At 37.2% G+C, this 20,865-nt stretch overlaps 1 protein-coding gene across 1 annotated transcript; it reads left to right on the top strand.

Annotated features, from left to right (window-relative positions):
* The first annotated feature begins 2,496 nt into the window (after window positions 1-2,496).
* Window positions 2,497-20,363, top strand: LOC311294527 (U2 snRNP-associated SURP motif-containing protein). Its single transcript, XM_084415453.1, has 24 exons — window positions 2,497-2,579; window positions 3,370-3,456; window positions 4,560-4,671; window positions 6,915-7,024; window positions 7,209-7,276; window positions 7,677-7,771; window positions 7,855-7,919; window positions 8,057-8,222; window positions 8,334-8,539; window positions 10,390-10,433; window positions 11,021-11,125; window positions 12,043-12,109; window positions 12,216-12,382; window positions 12,533-12,695; window positions 13,829-13,908; window positions 14,421-14,508; window positions 14,619-14,747; window positions 14,841-15,036; window positions 15,258-15,332; window positions 15,451-15,484; window positions 15,788-15,932; window positions 16,051-16,161; window positions 18,900-19,087; window positions 19,875-20,363. The coding sequence occupies exons 2-24, from the start codon at window positions 3,379-3,381 to the stop codon at window positions 19,999-20,001; spliced, it is 2,619 nt and encodes an 872-aa protein (XP_084271579.1). The 5' UTR covers window positions 2,497-2,579; window positions 3,370-3,378; the 3' UTR covers window positions 20,002-20,363.
* The last annotated feature ends 502 nt before the right edge of the window (window positions 20,364-20,865 follow it).

The raw sequence follows: 20,865 nt of genomic DNA, 5'->3' as shown, positions 1-20,865 counted from the left end.
TTGAGGAAAATATTTCTCTCCACATTGTAAAATCAGTCAAAAGTCAATTTTGCACTGAAAATCAGAACATATTCTAAATAGAATATAGTACATAAATAACAGAAACATTTGTGGAGACAAAAAGAAAGCATGAATTAAAAAGCATGAGTTACCACCACATTGGCCCGTGACATTCAAAATTGCTCTGTGGTCAATGATGTTTTTCTCTTCTTACTTTTGTCAGGTTAAACCCAGCCTAATTTATTAAGATAAATTAATGTGGGATTGGATCAGCATCAATTAACAAAACTCTGAAAAAAAGACAACATTGTGTAGTTCAATATAGGCCTACTGTAAATGTACATGTAAAAAGGTTCTATGTGCAGTGCACAATACTGATGTGTACATTACTTACCTCCACATATTCATGCCGCAGGTCTTTTACCCTTTCACAATTTCTTTCAAATGGCATTAGAGTAGAGTTGTTTCATCTGTATTTTTAAGAATTCACCCCAGCCCAGTGTTGATAGAGACCTGATGGACATTATTGAAAACTGTGTGGACAATGAGGATGTTTGTTTGATTTTCTCTGAGCCATATTGCATTATTGGCCAAAACCATGTTTTGGGGTATCTCTTTTTCCTCTGTGAATATGGGGCCCCTTCCTCCTTCACGTTCTCGACCCTCAATTCTGTGTTTACCAATCAAAATGTCAAATGTCAGTGAATGGGTAATAAAAAATACTGATGGAGGTCATAAAGTAGGCTACATTGTACTGACTGTACTGTGGACAGTAGAGAAAAGTTGTTGTTTTTTTAACCTGTGCTTTTGTCGAAATGTCAGATTTATTGTATCTGCTGAGGTTGGACTGAACTCTCTGTCCAGCCTCTCTAAATGGTAATCAATGGTTTACAACATGGTCCACCAAGGTTGCTCGTATTGCATCTGGTAAATGTTCTTTTTTGTCCACATCCTCCTCCAGGTGACCAGGTCTATCTCTTCCTCTCATCCTCCCTCTTCTTCTTCCTCTTACTGCAACGTTACCTTTCATTTTTGTTGAAGACAGTTAAACTCACCTTTTTATAATGCTTACCTGATGGTTGAGTTTACAATTAAGCACCTAGGTGTCTGCACATTTGACGGCCGTGTTTGAACAATTGGTTCATAAGTGTGGTATTTTGGAAATTTTAAAATTGCAAAGAAGTGACATCATGTTGGATTTCTGTGTCTAATGTAGAGAAGTGTGTGTAGTAATTTGCAAAACGTGTGAGGCTTGTGCAGATCTGGGCTGAGGTTTTGCTCCTTGGCTTGAATGTAAGGTTTCACTAACTGTTATTTTTAATTTTAGTGTGTAAGCAATCATAAATATATATATATATATATATATATATATATATATATATGAAAGATTTCTGACAGTAGGATAAGTTTTATTGCAGTGTACACACAAAAGATTGTCCTTTTTAAAAGAAAATGTACATTTTTATATGAAGACTTTTACATTTTTAATTTAGAACTAAGAAGAAGGAAAAATACCCTTTTGAAGGCACCTCAGAAGATAATGAAGTGCCATTTGTTATACCATGTAAATACTGTTTTGTGTTCTGACACTAAAAGAGTTCATAATAAAAATGTAAATATGAAAAGAAGTTGTTTACATTTTATATAATCATAACCCCAAACAATGGATTTTTAAAATTTTTTTGCAAAGTATTTTGTGTTTTCTGTGTGGTCTGTCACACACAAAAAAAATTAAAAATGTTGTCATAATTTACTGTTGTTTCATGTTCTTCCAAACCTGCATGACTTTCTTTCTTCTGTGGAACACAAAATAATATATTTTGAATATTGGAAACATTCATCACATCAGTTAATAATATCAGTTGGAGTTTGGGTCTTTAAGGAGGGCCTACTTAATTATTGAGCAATTTTTATGCTTTGGTCCAAGTAAAACTAAATTTTAACATGTAAATTGACAATTTACTAAGACCGATGTTTCTTATTGGTTTCCTTCTCTACTTTTTTTTTTTTTTTTTTTACAATATTCCCATCATCCCATGCTGTTATTAGTCTTTTGTAATAACCATTTTAATCCACCCTTTCATCATTTTGATGGGAAAACAATAGCACATGAGCAAGTGTTAACAATGGATGCATTATATGATGTTCTGTCATTTTAGATGTGTTATCTCCCTAGATGTTATCAAAATGAACATGAGGTTGACAGCCTCATATACTGTAAGCTAACTTTGTCAATCCTTCACTGAGCAATGAATGACTAACCTCAGGTCATTACTTCAGCCTGTTCATGTTCTTGCCATCTATAAATCAAAGTTCAATTAATAAGAACGTATTTAATTTGTAACGTTACTCTAGTACAGCCTTTTATAGAAATTGTTTCTTATATTACACGGGCATATTCGTTTTTTAAACTTTTAGAAGTGACAGGAGATCCACTGCAGTCGCAGAATGAGGCGTTTTGAGCTCTGATTGGTGTTTGCAACGCGACGTCACTTTTCCGCTATTTCCATTTCTAGTAGAATTCAAAATGGCGGATTAACAACAAACGAACGGTTTCGTTTTTGCAACGCAAGAGCTGTGTAAGTCGCTATATAGACTGTTTACAGATGTGTACCTGGTTGCAGTATCAGCAACATTTTCATTACATCCTCCAGCGGCGTTAAAGCAGTTGGCAGCAAAAGGTTGTCTCAGGTTTAAAGGAGGCCCGGAGGACTAACGTTAGAGGTGTTCTGTTAGCCATAACGCTAACTTACTCAAACAGGCTGTCTACTCCAACCTGGTGAGCTTCCCACCTAGACGGCTTTTTGGGAGACTGCCGGCGTCTGTGATGCCCACAAATGCTGTCTAGGCAGGCAGCTAGCTAGGTTAGGAAACAGTCGCAGATTGAGTTATGGAGACACCACCAACAGCAGGTCTATGACTATTGAAAGATAATATTATAACGTATAGAACTAAATAGTGCCATTATGAATCATACACAAACAATGTGTTTTAGTGTGTCTTAGTGTGCAGTGATATTGTCTCATAAAAAGGCAGGGTTTATAATCCAGCATCTTTTAAAGCTGCATTGCATCTTCACCAGTCCTGCATCCTGCTGTCCTCAGTTCAGATCAAGAGGATATATTGATGGAGTAAAAACAATTTCATTCTTATTTTCAGAAATCTTGTCATTAGGTCACATACTTTGTGATATTTGTCAGGTATGCAGGGTCTTCACCCCCAACATTTAGACTAGTATAACCACTAGAATAGTTTTTTCTGAAATTGTTATATGTAACTTAGTCCCCCCAATCATGAATAAATGGTTGCATGATTGACTATACGCCTTTACAGTGATCTGAGTTACAGTACATTTCTCTTGTGTTTTAGAGAATTGACATGGCAGACAAAAAAGGGAAATCAGTGGGGGTGAAGAGGACACTAACAAAAAGAGAACAAGAGGAAATGAAGAAAAAGGTAAGTTTTTGTCAGCAAAATGTGTTTGATAGAGTCAATAAACATTCAGCACTTGAGATGATCAGTGCGGACTGTGGAGCCCTGCACATGACATGCAGAAGAAAAAATAGATATCAAATTAGTGGCAATGTTTTATTAATTAGTTCCCTTGCCCGGATTTACAGTGCAGTAAGCCATTTCTGAGAAACACTGTTGATTTGAAATCAACCCCAACAAACACACTCCTCCCTTCTTTGCTCCGCCCCCAAAATGCACAAACACACAATGCCAAGAGTGGATGTCTCTTTATCATAGCTGAAGTGAAGCAAAATAATGTTTTATAAAAATAAATAAAGCGAAGATGATGAACAAACAGCAAGGAAGAACAAACAATGAACATACAACACACGAGAGTAGGCTTTACAAGCAAGAGTTTGTTGTTGGTCACCAGCAGCACACCGGCTCCAGGCAAACACTGACACTCAAAACGGTCCTGTTACTATACCTAACATTACAACAACAGCATATCTTAGTTCTGTACTCACCAATGTTACTCACTTATGGAGCAGAAAAAAACACAGCCTCTGTGTCCGTTTTCAGGCCTTCCTGAACGTCTCTCCAGCGCTGGAAAGCTTTTCTAATATTAACGTGGGTTCTAAAGCTCTTATCTGATCATAACCCTTCATTTTCTAGTGATAGAAAACCTTTTGTAATATCTCTAAGCGATTTCCCTTTCTACTGTCTTTCTTCATATATCCGTCTTGCTCTTTCTCCACCGTCATGAGTGTATACGCCCTACTGCTGATTAGTATTGTGGTGCTCGGTCCGATCCACGTTCAACAGCGTTTCTCAGAAATCGATAACTATACCTTTAACTAAATTAAAACAAGGATATGAATTAGTACGACGTGACCATGATTTAACCAAAACAAGGGTGCAAATATGGGAATGAATTCTTAATTTTTGGCCACAATATCTTGTCCCCCCAACACCGCATGTCATGTGCGGCTCTGTAGGCCAGAGTAGTAGAGTGCTTAGTTAAAAAAAATATATATATATTGATAGGAAATACAGTATTTTTATTTAAAAATATACCCAGCATCTGTTTGTCTCACTGTTTCCAGGAGGAGGAGAAAGCTGCTGAAGTCTTTGAGGAATTTTTAGCTTCTTTTGACACTAACGACAAAAGTGGAGTGAAGACATTTGTACGAGGAGGCATTGTCAATGCAACTAAAGGTGAGCTGTCGTGCATTTCTGCAAGTCTCTGATCTGTATTCAGTATTATACTAGTATCTATTAATATTTTGTATTAGCCTTTATTATATTCAGGTTTCATTTCAGTTTAACTATGTCATTGTAAGTGCTTTTGCCATTTTTTATATTTATTTTTAGCTTTAATTTATTTTTATCTGAGAAATAAGAGAAAATTTGTTTTTAGTAGGCTAATTTTAGTATTTTAACTTTCAACTTATTTTGATTCAGTTAGGCAACATATCTAATTTTCATTTAAGTTCTTTTACTCTTCAAGGTTTTAATACTCTTCAATACTTATATTAGGTTCATTTCAATTACTGGAAGATATTTTTAAAAGTTTTAGTTGTAGTTTTAGTTAACAATAGCAACACTGCTCAGATTTCTGAAAATATAAAATATGTTCTCTACTGTTACTGTAAGTCTCTTCATTGGGTGTTTGAGCATGTGTGTCTCTAGATATCAGTAGTTTGAAACGGTAAACCAGTGTAACCATAGTTACTGACTCCTTGAACCTTTAAAGGGTTAGTTCACCCAAAAATGAGAATTCTGTCAGTAATTACTCACCCTCATGTTGTTCCAACCCCGTAAGACTTTCGTTCATCTTCGAAACACAAATTAAGATATTTTTGATTAAATCTGAGAGCTGGCTCACTCCTCCATAGGCTGCTAGGTAATCGATATGCCAGCCCATAAAAGTTAGTAAAGACATTGTTAAAATAGTCCATGTGACTACAGTGGTTCAACCTTAAAGGGATACTCCACTTTTTTTGGAAATAGGCTCATTTTACAACTCCCCCAGAGTTAAACAGTTGAGTTTTACCGTTTTCGAATCCATTCAGCCGAACTCCGGGTCTGGCAGTACCACTTTTAGCATAGCTTAGCACAGATCATTGAATCGGACAAGACCATTAGCATCTCTCTCAAAAAAATGACCAAAGAGTTTTGATATTTTATCCTATTTAAAACTTGACTTGGTAACTTCCAACGTGACCGGGACTAAGTTTGTCTAACCTATTTTCAGGCGCTGCGTCATATCATTACGCCTGCTGGACTCATGGTACGGCAGCAAAGTTTCTTGATTATTACGCTGGAATGAGAGTATAGTTCCTAGCCATATCAGCCTAGAAAATCGCAACTTTACATTTTCCTTCAGTCTTAGTACACGATAACTACAGAAGAGTCAAGTTTTAAATAGGAAAAATATTGAAACTCTTTGGTCATTTTTTTGAGAGAGATGCTAATGGTCCTGTCCGATTCAATGATCTATGCTAAGCTATGCTAAAAGTGGTACCGCCAGACCCGGAGATTGGCTGAATGGATTCGAAAACGGTAAAACTCAACTGTTTAACTCTGGGGGAGGTGTAAAATGAGCCTATTTCCAAAAAAAGTGGAGTATCCCTTTAAGTTTATCAAGGGACAAGAATACTTTTTGTGCACAAAACCCCCCAAATAACGACTTTCTCAACTATTCATTTTCTTCCGTGTGGGCCTCTGAGTGAGTTCTCGAGAGCGCCACAACACATGCGCGAGAACTGAGAAGATGACACGCTCACGATCATTTGATGGGAAAGTGTGAAAGGTAAGCCATTCATTTTGCGGCATTGGTAAGGCACTTTTACGTTTTCTCGTTGGTTTCTCACGATTCGGACATCCAGGAAATGCACACTTTAGAACCATTTTAAACACTACATCGAGACCCATCTGCGTCATCTTCTCAGTTCTCACGCATGCGTCGTGGCGCTCTCGTGAACTCACATCAGAGGCCCACACGGAAGAAACTGAATGAGAAAATGAGTCGTTATTTTTTATTATTTGTTTCGCACAAAAAGTATTCTCGTCGCTTGATAAAATTAAGGTTGAGCCACTGTTGTCACTTGAACTATTTTAACAATGTCTTTGCTAACTTTTCTGGGCTGGCAGATGAAATTACATAGAAACCTATGAAGGAGTGAGAAAGCTCTCGGATTTCGTCAAAAATATCTTAATTTGTGTTTCGAAGATGAACGAAAGTATTACGGGGTTGGAACAACATGAGGGTGAGTAATTACTGACAGAATTTTAATTTTTGGGTGAATTAAAGCTGACTTTGTGTTTTAATATGATGCTTATATGTTGCTTGCAAGAAAAAGCTGAGTTGTGGGCTACTAAAAATTATAGATCCAAGCTGTTAGTTAAAATGGAAGAAGGAGAGAGTTATGATTGTGTGTTTGTTGTTCACCTCTCAGAGGAAGAAGCCGCAGAGGTGAAGAAGAGCAAACTCTACAGACCCGCCTCTAAATTCAATTCTCCACCTCAGAATGCCTCACCTGTTCAACCTACAGAAGTTAAAAAAGCTGTAAGTGAGCTTCTGTCTACTGTAATCAGATGAGCTTAATATCCTCCGTATTGAGAGGTAAGATTTAGTCAGAAGGAACAAAATGAGAAGATCATCATAATCAGTATAGATTACAAGATCCATTTTGCTGTAAATTACTAAATACAATATTTAGCATAACATCATTGTTGTTTTTCCATTCTAGGCAGCTAAAAAGAAAACAGAGGAGAAGAAGAAGAGTAATCTGGAGCTTTTTAAAGAGGAATTAAAACAGTCAGTGTTTCTTTCATTGTTTTACTTCCTTTTTTCTGTCTTAGTCATCTCAAACAAAAAGCCAAGGAAATGTATATCTGTCTCCATCAACAAAAATTTAACTTTATCTGTTTCTTAAATGCATGATGTTATTGTGATCGATTCATCTTTGTTTCATTCATTACTGGAACATCTGGTGAAAACGACTTCTCTCTGGTGACAGACTTCAATCATTTAGTCTGCTTTAACCCTGCCACTCCACAATCGACCACAAGCTCACATCATTTTTTTTAGCTCAATGCTCATATCTCAAAATCCAATCAACAACCGATGCTCGCTACTTCCATTCCATTGTGACTTTAAAGAGTGTTACAAAATTTAAGCTAAAAAGTGTTCTGTCTTTATTCAATCTGCTATTCAGAATACAGGAGGAAAGAGAGGAGCGATATAAAAGAAAGAAAGGGGACTCTGGAGGATTGTACCCAGATCTGGATTTACCTCTGACACGAAGATCAAGTAATTCTGACTAACGTACACCACATGTTTCACTTTACGAACCCAGTGGAAGCCTAAAACCTTTTTATGTATTTTATTTGCAGTATTTGATGATGATCCTGCAGTGCCAAACACAACAAACCTGTACATCGGCTGCATCAACCCCAAGGTGAGAAGAGACCACAGCATTTTGTCTGCTGACTGGTCACATGGTTACTTTAACAGACTGCATAACAGTGACCAGATGGCAGTCTTGTAATTACACAGGTGTGTTATACTTATGTACTAAGCTTTTACTCTCATTAGATGACAGAGGAGATGCTCTGTAAGGAGTTTGGAAAATATGGTCCTCTGGCCAGTGTAAAGATCATGTGGCCTCGCACTGATGAGGAGAGAACGAGAGTCACAAACCGTGGTTTTGTTGCTTTCATGACACGGAAAGATGCAGAGCGTGCTCTGGCTGCGCTGGACGGTGAGACATCCTCAATCCTCAAACCAGTGTAAATGGAACATCAGGCTGCCACCTGCAAAAGAGGTACTTGGACAGTTTTGACCTTTGAGCTCTGGTGTCTGTGTATTGCAGGTAAAACAGTAATGGGTTTTGAAATGAAACTGGGTTGGGGGAAGGCAGTACGTATTCCCCCGCAACCTCTTTACACCCCAATCGGGGTGCTGAAGACCACTGCCCCCCCTCCACCCTCTGGACTGCCATTCAACGCCCAACCCAGAGACCGCTTCAGAAATGACTTCACCAAACCACGCAGTCGCTCACAGGAAGACTTTTACAAGGTAACCACACACATTGTCTCCTGGTGTAGTAGAGTTTGGTATGCTGAAGTCAAGTTCTTTATTAAAGGTTTTTTCTGCTGGAAAAGTATTCTGGGAACATGAATCATTACTGAGTAAACAAAAGTTTTATCATTAAATGCTAAAAAGAAGCCAAAGAAAATATTGATTTCTGTCCGGTGGTTTTAGGTTGATACAAAAGATCATGGCTGAGTATTTAGATAGATAGATAGAAAGACTTGTTACATTTTGGAATCTAAATGGAATCAAAAATCATTTTAGATCAAATATTGTGGGTGTTATTTTTCTTAAAACATCAGACTACTGCCGTTCTAAAGTTTGTGGGTGGTACGATTTTTCTTTTTTAAAGTCTCTTATGCTCATTAAGGCTGCATTTATTTGGTCAAAAATACAGTTAAAAAAACCTAATATTGTATAATATTATTATACTTTGAAATGACGGTTTTCTATTTTAATATATTTTGAAATATAATTTATATCTGTGATGGCAAAGCTGAATTTTCAGCATCTTTACTGTCACATGATCCTTCAGAAATCATTCTAATATGCTGATTTGCAGCTCAAACATTTCTTATTATTATCAATGTTGAAAACCTTGTATAATATTATAAACCACTTTACTGTCACTTTAGATCAAAACATTTTTTTGTGGCCCTGCTGAATAAAATAATATTCAGAAGTGACCCCAAACTTTTGAACGACATTATATATTATATATAGAGAAATGTGATGGAATCATCATTAAGCTGCACTGTCAGAGAAACTTTGAAAAACAGAGAAAGTTACAAAATCAACTAAATCAACCTGTTGTGGGAACAATTTAGCCTAATTTAAGTTGCTTGATTTGACTCGTATACATTACTGTGCAAAAGTCTTAGGCATTGTTAGTATTTTCACCAGAAAAAAAAAAGGTTTTAAGCCAGTTATCTTTTGCTGTAATGTGTTAGTAGGAAATATCAGTTTACATTTCCAGACATTCCTTTTGCTAAAAAATCTCACTGGATTATTACAATTAATGGCAAAAGGAATGTCTGGAAATGTGAACTGATATTTCCTACTGACACACTACAGCAAAATATATAAATAACTGACCCCCTTTTTTTGGGGTGAAAATACTAATGTGTCTTAGACTTTTGCACAGTAATGTATGTATATTGTACCAGGCAAAGAATCACAAGCAGATTAAACCAGGAATCTGTAGAGAAATAATGTTGGTCAGTTGTAAATTCATTGATGTTCATTAGCCTGGGGAACATCCTGTGTAACAAGAGACACTTCATTCTTACCAACCTGTCTAGCTTCTTAGACTTACAGATTCTGTTGAAGCTGATTGGCTGGTCTGTCTCTACAGGTCAAATTTATATTTGTATGTCAGAGATGAGTCATTAATTATGTCAAAGTCTTTTATAGCATCATTGGCAGCAACAAAGCAAAAAAACAAAAAATCGGTAGGTTCAACATGGGGAACAATATTCAGTTCTCTTAAGTTTATTTGGGTTCATATAATTTGCAATTGTATCTTTGTGAGGACTCATTTTTATGAATTTGTCTGTGGGCAGTTTAAATGAATAAGCTTTAAACTGGAATAATAATAAAAAAGCCAATAACCTTAGTGAAGCCATACAGGTTGGAGGAAGCAAAGTGTAAAATACACAGAATGTCCCCCAGACAGAGCCAGAAACAGCGGTGAGATGAAGTCGTCTGTTTGCGGAGCATGTTTCCAGAGGTTTAGCTGCTGCTGCTGATATTAATCATGAATATTCTGCAGTTTGTTTAAATATAAACTCACTGTATTTTTGTATCTTCATCATTTGGTTTGACGTCATGAACAGACTCTGTCCGAGGCCGTAGTGACAGTGGTAATCCCCCCAGAAAGGTACACATTCTCTGTCCATTTATTAAAACACCATTGCCACTGAAACACACACAAACACACTCACCTGTAGACTGACGCCTACATCACAGTGGTTAGATCATCGGAAAGATACTGTTATACATCACTGATATTAGAGCGTAACCAAGGCAATCACTCATATACATATACATATACATGCTTAGAGGTTACCCATCTTGAGCAACATCAGCAACTTCACCATTCTGTTAACACAGTTGCGGTTTAAACAACATAAATAATTTTATACCCAGTAATTGCTACTGTGAAAATGTGTAGAATGTCACAAAGTGGCCTTTCTGTGAACCTCAGGAGTTAATATTATACCAAAACACACTCCCTAAACGGTCTCATGGGGCCATGGTAACATCAGAAAGCAATCTGATTTGGAGTGGACAGAAAATTCTGAGCAAAATACAAGTTTCAAACTGCCAGACAGTGAAAATGAAAGAAGAAAAAGATAGAACTGACATGGTAAGGCTGTAAGGACTATATGGAGTGATTGAGAAAGGTGGGGGAGAGAAGAGAGTGCCCTTGTTCATTCTCTCATCCATCTATTTTGTGGCTGATAGGAACCTGCTGGGCTTGATACACAGAATGATAGAGTTTGTGGTAAGAGAGGGTCCCATGTTTGAAGCCATCATCATGAACCGGGAAAAGAACAACCCTGAATTCAGGTATGTGAGGAGTGTTCTGCTTGTTCTAGAATATTTGATCTTTTATTATACTTGGATAGCTTGCATTGTTTTGTATCTATTCATCATCTTCACCTTTCACACAAAATAATTTACTCGCCCTCATGTCTTCTGTACAAGTATGATTTTCTTTTTACCCTAAATCACAAAAGCAGACATTAGGCAGGATGTTCATGCTTCTCTTTTTCATTCAGTGTGAATGGTAACAGGATGACATGAAGCAGTCTATATGACTTGTGCGCTTTATTCAAGTCTTCCAAAGCCACATGATATTGAAGTTCAGAAGTGTTTACTGTCTCATTAGTGCAATTTTAATATGCACATATTTCAATTTTATGAGAACCAATAACATTTGGCATCATTGATGTCACCCAGAGCCGAGCAGCTCTATACGCACACTATGCAAGTTGCTTAGGGCCCCGCAAATTACTATCAATATTTAAAATGTGAATTCTTGATATTAAGAATGTACTTTTTCTAGTAATAATGTCTATTTCTGATATCAGGAATTACATTTTCACTAGTACTAGTAAAGGAGGGAGAATTGTAGTGGGAGCACTGGGGTGTCAGGTGTGACTGAGTGGCAATGGCTAATGGTAGGCATGGCTCACTGGTCAGGTAGGGCCCCTTAACATAATTTTGCTTAGGGCCCCAGGGAGGTCAGGATCGGGTCTGATGTCACCTACCATTCACTTTTTTGGAAAAGAGCAGCATTGACATTCTGCTAAATATCTCTTTTTGTGCTCCATGGAAGAAAGACTGTTATTCAGGTTTAGGACATGAGGGTGAGTAAATGATGACAGAACTTTTAGAAATGAAATTTTATTCAAATTTTTGGTAAAATTATTTCTAAAGTCCTCTGAATGCCATATCCAACCCTGGTCTGGTTAATGTTGCAGGTTTTTGTTTGATAATAAGACTCAGGAGCATGTGTACTACAGATGGAAGCTCTACTCCATTCTACAGGTAAATGAGCTACTGCCTTTCACGGCCAGACACAGTTTTACTTTTACTGCATATCTATTTGAAAACGGTTATACACTGTTTCCCTGTGTGTCTGTCCTTCTCTAAGGGAGAAAACCCAAATAAATGGAGAACGTCCCCTTTCAGAATGTTTAGGGGCGGCTCTCTTTGGAAGCCCCCTCTCCTTAACCCATATCTCCATGGCGATGAGGAAATAGAAGAGATCTCCTTCCCTTCTCAAGAGGAAGAGCTAAAGAAAGGGCAACTGAAGGCAGAGTAAGGATGTGTTCCAAAAATAGATGTAGTAGGCCGTCTCTTTTTTCTTTTGCACATTTTTACTTTGAAGTAAAATGCACATAGGCCTGTGGCGACATTCTTTTGGCCCCGTAATGCATGTACATGTTGAATGTGTGTGTTATGTCTCAGGCACAGAGAGCGGTTGGAAGCCCTGCTGAGAGGACTGACTCCTCGCAGAGATGAAATCGGTGATGCAATGCTGTTCTGCCTAGAGAGAGCGGAGGCTGCTGAGGAGGTCGTCTCCTGCATCACTGAATCTCTGTCTATAGTGCACACACCACTGCAGAAGAAGGTACACACACATTTACAGTAGTACACAGTTGGAGTTCACAGATCACAACTGAAGTTTGTGGCATAGCTAGGGTTGGGTATCGAGTTCGATACTTTTTAGGCACCGACCAAATTGCTCCGAGACCATAGAGTATCAAAAAAATCTCTTGACATTCGGTACCAAATTTCGATACCTAAGGGGTTAATCTCGTCAATGCCAGTGAGCCAATAAGCATGCAGCATGATTGGCTGTGGCGAGGCATCAAGGAAAAACACTAGTTTACGCCGGTTACGCCCAGAGACGTGGCTCAAACGTGAGGCTGTAGTGTTTAAGCGTCCCAACCCCCATAGATGTAAAAGATGTGGAAAAAATCTAAAGTGTGGCAACATTTCACCAAGCTCGATGCTTACAACGCGCAATGCAATATTTGCGACAAAATAATTTCTGCCAAGACCAGCAACACAACAAATCTGATGAAGCGCTTGACAGTGCACATGTCAAAAGTAACCTAATGATTATGAATGTGTCTGGAAAAAATAGCAAGGAGACATTTTAATTGTTTATTAATAAACTAGTGTTTTCTGAGTGTTGGCTGCAAAGATGAAGCTGATGTTGCTGACTCGTCATCTCCGCAGTATAGTGAATGTGCGCGCATTTATATAGAGAGAAATGCACCTTTCATTTGGATTACATAATCAGAGGAAATTTGTTTTCGATTCGAATTGATTCATTTAAAAGTAAACATTTCAAGCTTTCTATATGCCTATTTCTCATGTCTGTGAGGCAAGTAGCCTATACGCTGAGTTTCGGTTTAATTTGTGACATGCTCCAGTTCTTCTTGCAGTCGAAAATGGAGCAACTTTCTGCTCTTAAGTTTATTGCGGCAAGCTTTATGCGTGTGCTTGAGTGCGAAGCATATATTCCACCTCGCAGTGGCCTAAATGAGTCTGAGTCTGTAAAAAAAGTCAAACTGAGAAAAAAATAAACCAAAGTTTTTTTTAGGTAATATGTAATTTTATAAAATTGGTATCGAAAAAAGTATCGAAGTCAAGGTATTGGTATTGATATTGGAAAAAAAATTAACGATACCCAGCCCTAGGCATAGCCCTTTTTCACACTTTTGGACATTTTGTCTGATGTCTTGTGTATTGCAGATTGCCAGACTTTACCTGATATCTGACATCCTCTACAACTCCTGTGCCAAAGTGGCCAATGCATCATATTACCGCAAATTGTGAGTCGGTGCAAAATGTTTGATATGTTATGTTTTCTTGATTGTTTTTTTTGCATTTTTGAAATTGCTTTGGACCTACAACATTGACATGATTAAGGTTTCTTGTGTCCTAAAGTTGGCATTAAATGGAAAATCAAACTATTTTTTGAATGCATGTAATTGATCTTATTGCGAACCATTCATCCATGCATGATTCTTTTTTTTTACCATGTAATTTTTAATCAAACTGTCATATTTTCCAACAACAAACTTCTCTCTGATCACATATACCGGACTTCTCCAATCATTTAGTCAACTTAGGCTGCCCCTTTCTTGTGATTAACAGCAAACTTGCATTCAGATCTCCCTCCATCCAATCAACATCCAGTGGATTGAAGTCCCCACTACACTTTTTTTTCTGTTTCACTTGAATGTACGTCACAATATGGATGAAAGGTCTATCGCTACTTCAGTTACATCGCAACTTGAATGTTGTCTCTAATGAAAAGTGTTTTCTTTTTACTGTGTAATAGTTTTGAGACAAAGCTGCCTCAGATATTTGGAGACATCAGTGAAGCGTATCGGAACATCCAGGCTCGACTCCAGGCAGAGCAGTTTAAGGTGGGAACAGCCTGTTCTTGCTCATCATCTGTCTTGAGCTCTTCCCCTGCAGAGATCTGTGATCCTACTCCCCAACTATAATTCTCTCTTACATCTCTCTCTTTCTCCAGCAAAGGATCATGGGATGTTTTCGTGCGTGGGAGGACTGGGCAGTTTATCCAGACTCCTTCCTGATCCAACTGCAAAATATATTCCTTGGACTCATTAAACCTGGAGAGGAAGTCATTGAAAGAGCAGAGGTGATCTATGGCCAATAAAATAAAATAAAAAAATCTATAATTAAACTGAATATGATCTGTATAGTGAACTGTGTAATATGTTCTGTTCACTAGCCCGAATCTCCTGATCTGGATGGAGCGCCGTTGGATGGTATTCCTCTAGACAAAGTTGAAATTGATGGTACTCCCCTTGATGACCTTGATGGGTCACCTATGACCTGGGATCCATCCTCTATAGATGGTGTACCAGTTGACGACATTGACGGTGTTCCCCTAGGAAACTCAATAGATGATATTGATGGTGTGCCATGTAGGTAGTCAGGCGCTGTGGTCTTTAGATGTTTATCTTGTTCATTACAATATTGTGGGTGTGTGAATAACTATTTTATTATTATAATTTGTGTTATTGATGGCCTACTTCCTCATCTGAACAAAATTATACAATATTCCTATTGCCTTTGTTGTATCATTGATTTTTATTTAAGATACCTCTATTTCCTTTCTGTGCTTGTTTTTGTGTGTCTGATCCAGTTGATGAGGGCTCAGATAAGACTTTACCCACTGTCGCACTATCCAAATGGGAGAAGGTGGATTCAGAATCCTCAGGTAGACTCCAACACGAAGAGTAATACATGATCATTTTCCACCCTTTTTATTAAACAGACTATCCAGGCTAATATATTGGTTCCTATCAACTTTTAAACTGTTCTTATCATTCTTTCAGCCAAGAATGACTCAGACACTGAAATGAATTCAAGGTAAGAGCTTGTCGGATGATATTAATTTGACTTATTCTCTGTGATTAGTGGATGAATCTTTTTTTCACATGATTGGATCATTTCAACAGCCTCATGAAGTCACATGCTTTTTTTTATTACCTTATTTGTGTGAACTATCCATTAAACATTTCCTAAATTGTTTACTTATGGATGTACGTTTGCAAAGTTGTTTAGTAAATCTAGGCTATATACATTGATTTGTGAAGAGGAAATATTTGAAAATACGTCACTCTTTTCAGTTTTGGTGACCTCATTGTTTCCTGCCCTCTCTTTCTCATGCAGTGGCCTAAAGGAGAACAATGGTGATTCTGATATCAGCAGTGATGAAGCTGACAGCCCCAGCAGGTACGAGGGGGCAGAGTTTAAGAGTTCTCTGAAAAACTTTGAGCTGTCTGAAAGCAAAAGAACACGTCTCCGAGAACTGGAGGTTAGTCACTCACTCAGTATTTCATGTCTCGCTCTCTCCCTCCCACACACTCACAGACGGATGTAGCTCTAAAGCTAACTGTGTTCCCAGACACTATAAAAGTGTGTGCATATTGCAGGTGAAGGTGATGAATTTCCAGGATGAGTTGGAGTCGGGTAAGCGACAGAAGAAGTCCAGTATGAATCTCCAACAGCAAGTTCAACACTATAGAAACAGACTGCTACAGAAGGTACACACAACTCTCAAACATAATCATTTGCAACAACGGAATATAGGGTTAAAAAAACTGATAATTGTGGTGCTGATGCTGATTTTTCAATACAGTTTACTATAATGATGCAAAACATGATATCACATTCAAAGGTTGGAATACACTACTTGTTTTTTAAAATAGGAACAAATCATCATTCACAAATGAAAACAATGTGTGTTCTGAAATCTCAAGCTTAAAAATTGGAGTCTGTACCATCAAACACGCTACAGTTTTTTGCTAAATCTGTTTACTCAAATGTGAAGACTGGCTCTGGCATTCAGAAACTAATGTCAATTCCTCCAGACCTCCAGAATAGGGGCAAATGTCGTTTAGTGCATTCCAGCCTTGAGACATTTTTTTGATGGTACATTTCCTCATCTGACCTTGGCATCAGCCAGGTTTACATGTATTATAGATGCAAAAGCTCAGAATTCTGCTACGTCGTATTTAAAGGGTTAGTTAAACCAAAAATGAAAATTCTGTCAGTAATTACTCACCCTCATGTTGTTCCAAACCCCGTAAGACTTTCGTTCATCTTCGAAACACAAATTAAGATATTTTTGTTGAAATCTGAGAGCTGGCTCACTCCTTCATAGGCTGCTAGGTAATCGATATGCCATCCCAGAAAAGTTAGTAAAGACATCATTAAAATAGTTCAAGTGACTACAGTGGCTCAAACTTAAGTTTATCAAGCGACGAGAATACTTTTTGTGCGCAAAACCCCCCAAAAATAACGACTTTATTTATGGGCCTCTGAGTGAGTTCACTGAGCCTACGTTCTGGCGCACAACCCAGAAGCGCTGCGCTGTTACACTGCGTGAACTCACTCAGAGGCCCATAAATAAAGTTGTTATTTATTTATTTTGCGCACAAAAAGTATTCTCGTCGCTTGATAACCCTAGCCCCATACAGTTGAGTGGAATTCACTATTGTAAATATACCACTGTTGGAATTACAGTGGATAGATGTACATGTGCATTTGTTGACAAGCCAAATGATTTCAAAAACCAAGAACAACCATGTTGACTGATAAAGAGAGCAATATTACAACCGTAACAAAAGGAAGAACAACAGAATTGTTTAGTTTTTCTGAAATACTACTCACATTTTCACATATACATAGTGAGCTAAGCGTTCGAATGTGTATGTGGAATTAAATGTTGGCGATACAATAGGCCACATTGCTCATAATACACATTTGAAATTGACAGTATAGACACAGTCGAACAGAGATAGGTTTGTTGTACAATTTCGAAACTTGCATGTTATCCTGAGACAGGACTATTAGATGACTTCACCACAAAACTCTGAGATAAAGACGACACTGATAAAGTTATAGCTTAGGTCTTTCAGTAGTGTTAATCTTTGTCAGCTATTTTTTCATTTAGTTTAAGTCTTAGTCCTGTGAAATGTACTTTTTAGTTTTTATCTTATATGGTCAACCTTGTCCTGTCCTGTTTAAGTTTTAGCCTACTAAATGTCTGGGCATTTTAGTCTAGTTTTAGTCAATGAAAATGTAGTCACATTATGGTTAAATTGAAAATCATGATTTTACTCAAATAATATAATTATAATTACAACATTGTTGTACTTTTACATATTAGAATGATTGCACTTTCAACCTATAAGCACAAATCAAGAGAACGTCAACTCCTGAGTTATTATAGGCTATTTATCATATAAATCACCACACTCTCTGCAGTATGAAAACTGTGAACAGTGAAACTCCTAATAGTAATTCCAGTAATTCCAAATTACATTCATGTTTTTCAATTAAAACAACCGCAAAGAAGACTGCCACGCAGAGGTTGTGTAAGTGCATTTATTCCGCAACCACAATCGCAATCCTAGTTTTGATAGCAGATTTAGACAACACAGACTGACTGAATGACACTTTTAAGCAGAATATCTTAAATGGAGATTGCTAAACTCCAGCTTGCATTAAGTAAAACACCGGGCAGAACATTTATCTTATTAAGAGAAAAGCTCTGATTGAAAGCTTGTAGAGGCTTGTTAAAAACAGTCTGTAACATTTTGTATCCTCTTTTTTTGGTAAAGTTTTGATTTATTTATTTTTTTAACTACATTTTTGTATCTTTTTTTTGTCAACGATATTGCATGTTGATATAGTCACAGTTATTGTTTAATAACGTCCGTGTTGTCTTGTCATTATCTCGTCTTAGTCATGGAAAAAAAGGTAGTCAACGAACATTTTTCGTCATAGATTTCATTAATGAAATTAACACCATCTTTCATAAATAAAACTGGGGGTGAAATCTACTCTGCCGTCAGATTTACGTTGTTTTTTCTCCCGTCAGTCATAAGACAGACAATTACAACTTATTTTACTACGTCAGGACAGTATAAACCCTGAATAAGCTCAACATTGAAAATGGTGAATGAGTTTAAGATGTCTGTGCTGATAATACTGTTTTGCTGAAGCTATGTTGATGTGGTGTATTGTGTGATGTACTGCTCTAAAGCAATCTGCCCGTTTCGTGGAATTTAGTACCCGCGGACCAATCTAGCATACTCCCAGAACAGACATTTGGAGAGCGTGGGAAACAAGTCATTTGCCTTATTAGAAGTCATCAGAATGATTTTGAAACTGATATTTCAAGCCAAGTAAAAAAAATGTTTAACTCTTTTGCTTTAACTGATAAATCAGTAAATCTGATAAATCTTTCCTTTTTTTTTCATCCCTCCTTCTTTAGGAGTTTGACAAGGACGACCAGGAAAAGAAAGACAAATATTCACAGAAACAGAAAGACCGGTCCAAAAAAGACGAGCGGAGAGATAAAGAAGACAGAAGTAAAACACGTGATAAAGAGAAAAGTAGAAAGAGTGAGGACAGAGAAAGGAGTAGAGGAAGGAGTCGAGACAAAGAAGAGAGGAGAGAGAGGTATGCACTCATCACACACACACACACACTTTGTCTAATTGTTAATTATGATTATCAAAGTCCCCTTATTTAACCAAAAAAACAAACATTCCCAGTTGTTAAACCAGGCATGATGCATCAAGTTTCCAACTACAAGTAATTTGACTGTCCACTCTAAGATTGAAAAACATTTACAGCCATTCAGAACATACGCTACCGTTCAAAAGTTTGGGGTAAAAATGTTTTTGAAAGACGTTGTGAAGACTGTTATGCTCACCAAGGCTGCATTTATTTAATCAAAGATACAGTGAAAACAATAATATTGTTGTGAAATATTATTACATTTTAAAACAACTGTTTACTATTTGAAAATTATTTAAAAAAGTAATTTATCTATGTGATGCCAAAGCTGAATTTTCAGCATCATTACTCTGATCATTCTGAAATCATTCTAATATGCGGATTTGGGGCTCAAAAACATATTATCATCAATGTTGAAAACAGTTGTGCTCAATGTTTTTGTTGAAACTGTGATACTTTTTTAGGATTATTTGATGAACATTTTGAATATCTTTGCATCCTTTGCTGAATAAAAGTATTTTTTTCTTTAGAACCCCAAACTTTGAACAGTAGTGTATTTCATTTCTGTGAAGTGGGATTTTGAAGCAGTGCTACACAGAAATGTCCTGATTTAATTGTTTGTCACTTTGTGTCGTGCTTGTTTACGTCATGGTGTCGTGTTCCATAAGAAGTACATGTGGATTTAACTTAGCCCTTAATTAATCCTCACTCTTTGTCTTTCATGAAGAACAAAATCTCGATCACCACGGAAGTCAAAACGCTCTCAATCACCATCACCACAGCACAAATCCTGGAGGTCTTCGTCCCGATCACCACATCGCTCGCACAAAAAGACCAAGAAGAGCAAACACTGAACTCTGACCCTTTGAACCCTGTGACCTCTGCAGTCATCTCTTAACACAGCCTGACGGAACCTATGAATGGACTGCTCTCGTCACGCACATCAACGTGTTTCTATTCCACAATGCTTTGATTACAGACTGGCTGATTTACAGCTGTTCATTTGTTTCCAGAACGGTCCTCTGTGTGGCTGCTGCGATCACAACCCTGGGCTTGGCTGAATTTTTCTAAGATGAAGTGTGAACTTGTACAGATCTTATTTTTGTTTTGTAAACCGTTTTATTTGTGTTTTGTTTTAAATCCAGTGTTTAAAAAATGCTGCAAGATGGACCCCTCCGCCTCTAAACTTTACAATAAAAACAATTGTGGAAGGACAGATGTTGGTGTGAACATTATATAAGAAGTTTTCATAAAGCAATTGTTTATAAACATTGTTAAATATATTTAAATGCTTTATTGTAATTCTATAAATGGTGATAGTAGGAAGCTCAGAATAAAACTCTAGCTGCTAGAACAATATTTCCTTCGTAAGATCTAAAAGAGTGTGTATCATTGGCGAAATCAAATATATGAGAGCCTTGGTCAGACCAAAATAGTTTTGAGATCTAAAAGATAAATGTGTAAATGTTCTGCAAACAGAACACAAGCCGTCAATGTCCTTGTGCTTATAAACGAGAGAATTTAGAATACAACTACGTTGATAGCGCAACAAATTCAAACTTGCGTAGTTGATAAGGTTTGTGTTCACATACTTGAGTAGAGCAGGGTTTCTAGATGTTATACCAAAGACCAGCAAATATATTCTTAAAATATAAAGGAAGCTTGAAATGTTTATAAAGATCCATTAATACTGTGTGAGAAAAATAGTAAGAGTGATA

This window comes from Rutilus rutilus (assembly GCF_951802725.1).
Source record: "Rutilus rutilus genome assembly, chromosome: 7".
NCBI lineage: Eukaryota > Metazoa > Chordata > Actinopteri > Cypriniformes > Leuciscidae > Rutilus > Rutilus rutilus.
Note: the sequence above shows the minus strand (reverse complement) of the source record. Positions and strands in the feature narration are given on the sequence as shown.

Bases quoted from the DNA above. Each gene is read 5' to 3' on its own strand.
- LOC311294527 (XM_084415453.1), top strand. From the start codon at position 3,379: ATGGCAGACAAAAAAGGGAAATCAGTGGGGGTGAAGAGGACACTAACA. The intron at 10,434-11,020 runs GTACACATTCTC...TGTGGCTGATAG, and splicing joins GTGGTAATCCCCCCAGAAAG to GAACCTGCTGGGCTTGATAC. The intron at 15,485-15,787 runs GTAAGAGCTTGT...TTTCTCATGCAG, and splicing joins GACACTGAAATGAATTCAAG to TGGCCTAAAGGAGAACAATG.